We start from the raw sequence: 6314 nt of genomic DNA, 5'->3' as shown, positions 1-6314 counted from the left end.
ATATATATAGAAAAAATAATCAGACAAACATCAGCTAATGAAGAAAATGCAAACAGAAAGTCGTGGAGAAGAAAATAAAGGAAAAATCAGAACAGCAGACAACACCTGTCCTCTGCCTTGTTCTCGAATTGCTTTCTGGAATATCTGCTCGCTATCCCCGGTCTCTATTAATTGATCAATTGTCTGGGGAAAAATGGTCTAAGTGAATAATGATTAAACGAGACAATGATTTTATGGAAATTAAAAGTCATAGACTTCACCTCTTCATCAGCTCGAGTGCCCGTTACTGAAAACCACATAAAACAGGAAATCATCAGAAATCGTTCATAGACTGTAACACACGGTTTGCAGAGTAGCAAAAAATCTGTTCATAAATATGTTATTTAGCACCTGTAAATACACGCCTCTCAACAACTTCCCGATACTCTTGATGTATATTCTCTCGTAAAGTCTGCAAAAAGTAATTATAAAATAAAGAGACTATGAGAAATGGAAAAATAAGTGAAGATATACACAAGAGCAATTTAACATGCAGCTAATCTACCTGAAATTCAGACATCCTGTCTTTAAACTTCTTCTTCAAAGCCCTGCATTCAGGCATAACTGTATGCATGAGTTTAAATCTCCTTACATTTATAACAAGATTTCAGTTATCAACAGAAAAAATATGCAAAAGACTGGAAACAAATGCCATATTGTTCCACAACAGCTATAGTATTAAGATGGAAAAAGGGAATCAGGACAGACATTGAAGTGCACTTGTCTTGCACAAGTGAGTGATAGGGAAATCCACTATTTTCTTAGGTGGACAAGCTCATGATATCGTGAGCATTTGATTGTTTTATTCTATTAACTAAAAGTAATGATAAAAATAAAATGTCGAATGATTTAATAGTTCCTCCAAGAGAACTATTTTTCAATTGGATTCAGACCTGTCCATTAGATTCACATTTTTAAACCAGACACAATTCATTAGAAAGAGCCCACTAACTCTAGGCAGGTTATGAAATGTAAGCTTTGTGTAATAATAACTTTTGGTGATCGTCTACCAAGCCACCAGTGCAACGCATTTTGCAAGATGCCAAACTACCTCAATAATATTATATCAATTCCAAAAATTTTCGGAACAGCACACAGATTCATATGAATTAAGAGTAACCAGGAAATAGAAGGGATCGCAAATTACACTGTTGTCGCTGTTCTTGATCTGTCTACACCTGACCCTTGTCCACATCCAGGCTTTTGTCTATTGGCTAAATTCTAGACAAGAATAAAAACAAAGATCAGTACCAGAAGAAATCTACATGGTCAAAACTAAATAAGTCAAACAATATTGCTTCACCTCTTTGTCAAGTTCCTCAAGTTTTAATTTAATAGAACGGGCAACTTTTCCAACTTCATCGACATCCTTCTCCATTCGCTTCTTGATCGCTGCAGAGTTATTAATCATAATTGAGATTGAGATTACCATTAACTGAATTCAAACAATGAGAAGTCAATAGTGCCATAAGTTAACCATATAGAAAAGAGAAAGTAAGAAATTAGAAACCAAACAAGAAACTCAAAAAAGAGTGAAGAAAGAGATAATTCACAAAGCTATGCCCAAATTTAGTTAACTCAAGATTTAAACTGCTTCTGTTGTAAACCATGCCTTAGGCAGATGTATAACTAATAAACGATTCAATTTAGTATCATGTACATTTAGCAAATTTAACTATAACCGAAAATCCATTCTTGTTACACCGGTCAGCAATTTTAGTAGAATAAAAACAAATTACCTTTCATAGCAGCAGCCTTGGTGATAGCCTTTGATTCCTCGTGTGCGTCCTGCAGTTGAAGGACATTAGATTTTATCAGTATGCACGTGCTAGCACCAGACATATTTTCTGTTCTTATATAGTTCTAAGTACCACACAGGGAGTTCACAAGTGGCCTATATATCTATTTAACTCATTACACCACATTTAGCCAATAACTCTGCAGTTGCCACTTGTATGCAACCAGCATTATGCATACTGGGGCAGCTTAATGGAATTAAAGAATTTAGTCACAGGTATACTCCCTTCATCCCAAAGAAGTGATCTTGGTGAACTCAGTAGGGAGTTGTTGAAGAAAGATGAAAAAGTGAAGAGTTTTGTGTTCTTTAACACTATTGTCACCACAAGTAGTGGTTTAGCACACCATTACGTTCAGTGCGAAGGACGTTCCACTTTAGAAAATGAAGTCTAATTTCCGAAAGTCTAGAAAAGAAAAATAGGAGCAAATAAATGCTATAATGGAGCACACCTGTAAACTTCTGATAGTGTCGTGGACAAAATGACTGATCAAATACTAATGGGTAAAAGAAGAGCCAATAGAATAACATGTCTTATATACCACCATTAACCTTTTAAAACTTTTCTTGTTACATAAACATATGAGTAGCAGAACACAACGAGAATCCTGTGCAATCAGGTGCGCTCATAAACTATTCAGTGAGGAACAACAGCTCAGAAATGATTTCAAGAAAGAAGTTGGAGGAACCTGAAGTAACATGTAACATGATAGGAAAAAAGTATGCATGTACAGCATGCAAACACCTGAGGACTTAGTTAGTGAACATACATATTTAACCTGAGAACTTAGTTAGTGAACATACTATTTCCTAATATTGCTAACATTAGTCAAAACAAGGATGACAAAACTGCTAGCATTGCCCCTTATTCAAGTGGTAGATTAAAAAATAGGGACAGTACCAGATGTATAATGTAGCAGAATCACAAAATACAACATAAGCAATGTATGGTGCAAGGAAGTTTCAATTACATTGGATGAATGAAAATTCATAGCTCTTAGCAAGTAACTCATTGCTTGTTCTATTCCGTTGAACTCGTCAAAAAAGAAACAGAAAAAAAGAAAATGGATGCATCTCTACTCTTGGGCCACAGGTCTATCAATTTCACAAGGAAGAAAAGAAACATAAAAGACAAACCTGAAGCTTTCTTAGTAGGGAATTGAGTTTTTCATATTGTTTCTCAATCTCCTGGACCTAAAAGACAAAGTAAGAGGGCAAGTCAAAGCTTCAATTTAAAAAATAACCACCAATCTTTAATCATTATGTCAGAATTTTGGGTTGTGGAATAAACAGAAAAAAGCCGATTTATTGATCATCATGGAACCACATTGTGCTAACTTATAGCTACCTGCTTAAAGAAATTGTCCAGGCCTAGCTCTCCTGAATGCATTTGTCTCTCGATCCCCATTTCAATATCACCATTCCTATTACCTTGATCCCGTGGGATCACAAAGGAATCCTGCAAAATGCACCAAAAGAACAAAGATTTGAGGCATGATATGTATTAGAAGCATACTTAGCAAAAGCATAAAGGGGGGCATTATAGCTCATACTTTTAAAATTCAAAAAGATAAAGTAATTGCTAATTCCCTCACTTTCTAGATGCTAGACCAGAAATAAAAAAATTTCTTAAACCAGATACTGCAAGGACAAGCAAATCATGGAAAATAGATGGATTTGTTTGAAATATTTGGTTTAAGGAGTAATGATCAAGATTCCCCAACCAAGTAAGAAATTTGAGACAACCATCATGAGAAATAATTTAATGGAGCTCCATATCAACTGTCGCTCACAGCAGAAACAAAGCATATTTTCAAGGCTTTCTATGTTGGATGTTCGTTGATTACTACAACTTTTAGATACAGAGTTTAAAGAAGCAAATCTCTAAAGGAGATACTGTTCTTGTTACTATGTTAAGATAAGAAGAGTGGCAATCAGAATTTAGGTTCTGTTAGCAACGGAAATTTATCTGAAAAGAGCTAAGCAGGTTCATGCCTTTGATTTCTTTTTATTTCTAAACTCTTAAATTAGATAAAGAGAACCAATTGTTTGGGGTCTTTTCTCAACCATTCACCCACTCTGAATCCTGCAAGCAGATTTGAAAGTTACAAAGGTCCAAATCTAATTGGTACCAGTAACCCAAATATTCGATGTAGTATAGCTTATGAAAAGGTTTAGTTATTGCTCACAACAATCATAATCCAATGCATCCAATCAGAGTCTATTAAATAATTGTAAAGTGAAGTTCAACAGTGTTAAACTATATTGTAGTGACAATGCAAAAAATACCCTATGTTGTACTTGGACATCAAATGCTTCCGGCACGTACATTTTAAAGGGAAAACTTCAATACAGCAATTGTGCCGGCATGTGTTGGACACAGTGGAAGTCTATTTGTATATAGATAGCAAGCAGAAGAGTACATAATAAAAGCTAAAGGAAGTCAAAACTTTCTAAAATTAATCTAAAAAAGGTATGCTACCTCTTCTAAATGCACTTCGTCTCTATTGACATTTCTTCACTTAAAGTATAAAGTCTTATCTTTCTTCAACTATCCATAGTCTACAAACGACCAGTAGTATTCAGACATCAACACTGTAGTGAACTTCTTTTCCTTTGTAATTGCACCAATATCTCTATTAATTTGTTACCAATTAAAAATCAATATATGTGCTAATATACATATTTAACTTGTATTATGTTATTCCCAAAACTTTAAAGAGATGCCGTGTCTCATCTCCATGTTGGAGTGGTTCTGCCCCATGCCATGACTGTGTATCACAGGTTTTAAATGGAGCCCCATGAAATCATAGGAGAAGTATTTAAGCATTTATTCAGCAAACAAGCAGTTGAGAACTGCCTCATTGCTTCTCCTCATCCAAGACTATAGATCATCAACTTTTCAACTTAAAGTTGGCTTCTTTAGATGACACCTTTTGCACTTGCCAAAATTGCAAAAACTATTTAATCCTTCAATGATTAGTTAAGAGCAAACAACGATTTTCAGCTACATACACCATGCAAACTCTAATTAATGAAACTTATATTGAAACATCTGAATGATTCATCAGATCAATTAAAGCCAAAAGTTAAAGTCACAACCAAGCTCATTTTGTTTCAAAACCTTAACATCCGAGCCATTTAAAACAAGAAGTTATCTTGTTCACGACTTCATGGACAAATTCGCCCACCCGCAATAGACATATGCTAAACATTCGTAGAATCATAAAGAAAAAGCGACGGACAATATAGGATCTTTCATTGACACGACACATTTATACACATCCAAAATCAGAACAAGAAAATCACCAAAATAATTCGAATATACATATGACAAGACAATGCACTTTACAATCGAAAATTTCGGCACAAATAATCTTAACCCTTTTTTCCGCCTTATTCTTGAGGTCGAGAAAACCAAAATGGCATCAAAAGGGATAACACAAGATCCCTTTTTGTCCCACATTCAGCTGCTAAAAGCTGCTGCATTCCCCACATTCAAGATTTTCAAAATAACCATCGCGTCATGTAATTCCATCATTTCCTCAACAGATTCATCAGCAATCAAACATCCAGAACGAAGCACTTACCGACAAAAGGTCATTCATTTTGGAACAATTGGATTTCGAGAGACGAGAGAAGTATAGATTCAACCAAAAAAGATCTCCTTCCCTGGAAAAGGACTCCTCCCCCCTCTCTCTTCCTTCGCTTTCTTCCTCCTTTTGTTTTTGGTTTTTTGTATTTGGAAATTTTGGTACGCGGGTTCAATTAGAGAGAGAGAGAGACAGCGAGGAGAGAGAGAGAGAGAGAGACAGGTATGTGTTGTGTGTTTTTTGTCTGTTGAAACCACGGCGCACAGGCACAGGTATTATTTGAGAGATGGAGCGTGAAGGAAGGCAGCTCCTTTTCTTTAATTTCAAACCCCCTCCTCTATTCACCTCTTTTAATTACATGCCTATTTATTACATACATTAATACATTAAAAATTAACTAAATTACAACCAATTTTCTTAAAATTTTATATAATTTAAATGAACAATTACACTTCCTCTCTTAAAATTTGATGTAATTATTCATTGTAATTTAAAAAATTATATTTAGCATCCTTGAAGTTTGCTTTCATATAACAAATGCAGGGAGGTAAAAATTCATCGAATTTATTTTTATTAATAAAAAAATTGGATAAAAAGTTATTTTTATCCCTGATTGACTTATTACTCATTTATTGCGAGACAAACAATTTTTTCCTAACTAATTACTCTTTTAACGGTGAAAATATATCTCCTCACATGTATTAACGTGTGAAGACGTATGAGAGTAATTTAATAATATTTAAATATAATAAATCAGTAATAAATCAGTTGAGGGTAAATATAGATTTTTATCCGATCTTTTTGTTAATATCAACAAATTCAATAATTTTGACTAAATAATGGATTTATTTGTTAGTCAGAATCAAACTCCAGTGGTGCTAAATGTA

General features: G+C 34.3%; 1 protein-coding gene across 1 annotated transcript in view; it reads right to left on the bottom strand.

The window, feature by feature from the left end:
• The window catches only part of LOC105161677 (syntaxin-132), a 7658-nt gene extending 1916 nt beyond the window's left edge, over positions 1 to 5742 (bottom strand). Inside the window, exons 1-10 of the mRNA XM_011079451.2 lie at positions 5425 to 5742; positions 3183 to 3293; positions 2972 to 3028; positions 1779 to 1827; positions 1343 to 1431; positions 1187 to 1260; positions 545 to 587; positions 391 to 451; positions 261 to 286; positions 106 to 183 (exon numbers count right to left, since the gene is read on the bottom strand). Coding sequence (XP_011077753.1) covers positions 106 to 183; positions 261 to 286; positions 391 to 451; positions 545 to 587; positions 1187 to 1260; positions 1343 to 1431; positions 1779 to 1827; positions 2972 to 3028; positions 3183 to 3293; positions 5425 to 5442 — 606 coding nt within the window. The 5' untranslated portion in view covers positions 5443 to 5742. The remainder of the gene's footprint in view (positions 1 to 105; positions 184 to 260; positions 287 to 390; positions 452 to 544; positions 588 to 1186; positions 1261 to 1342; positions 1432 to 1778; positions 1828 to 2971; positions 3029 to 3182; positions 3294 to 5424) is intronic.

This window comes from Sesamum indicum, linkage group LG5 (genome assembly GCF_000512975.1).
Source record: "Sesamum indicum cultivar Zhongzhi No. 13 linkage group LG5, S_indicum_v1.0, whole genome shotgun sequence".
Taxonomy (NCBI): Eukaryota; Viridiplantae; Streptophyta; class Magnoliopsida; order Lamiales; family Pedaliaceae; genus Sesamum; species Sesamum indicum.
This window is presented reverse-complemented; position numbering and strand designations above follow the sequence as displayed.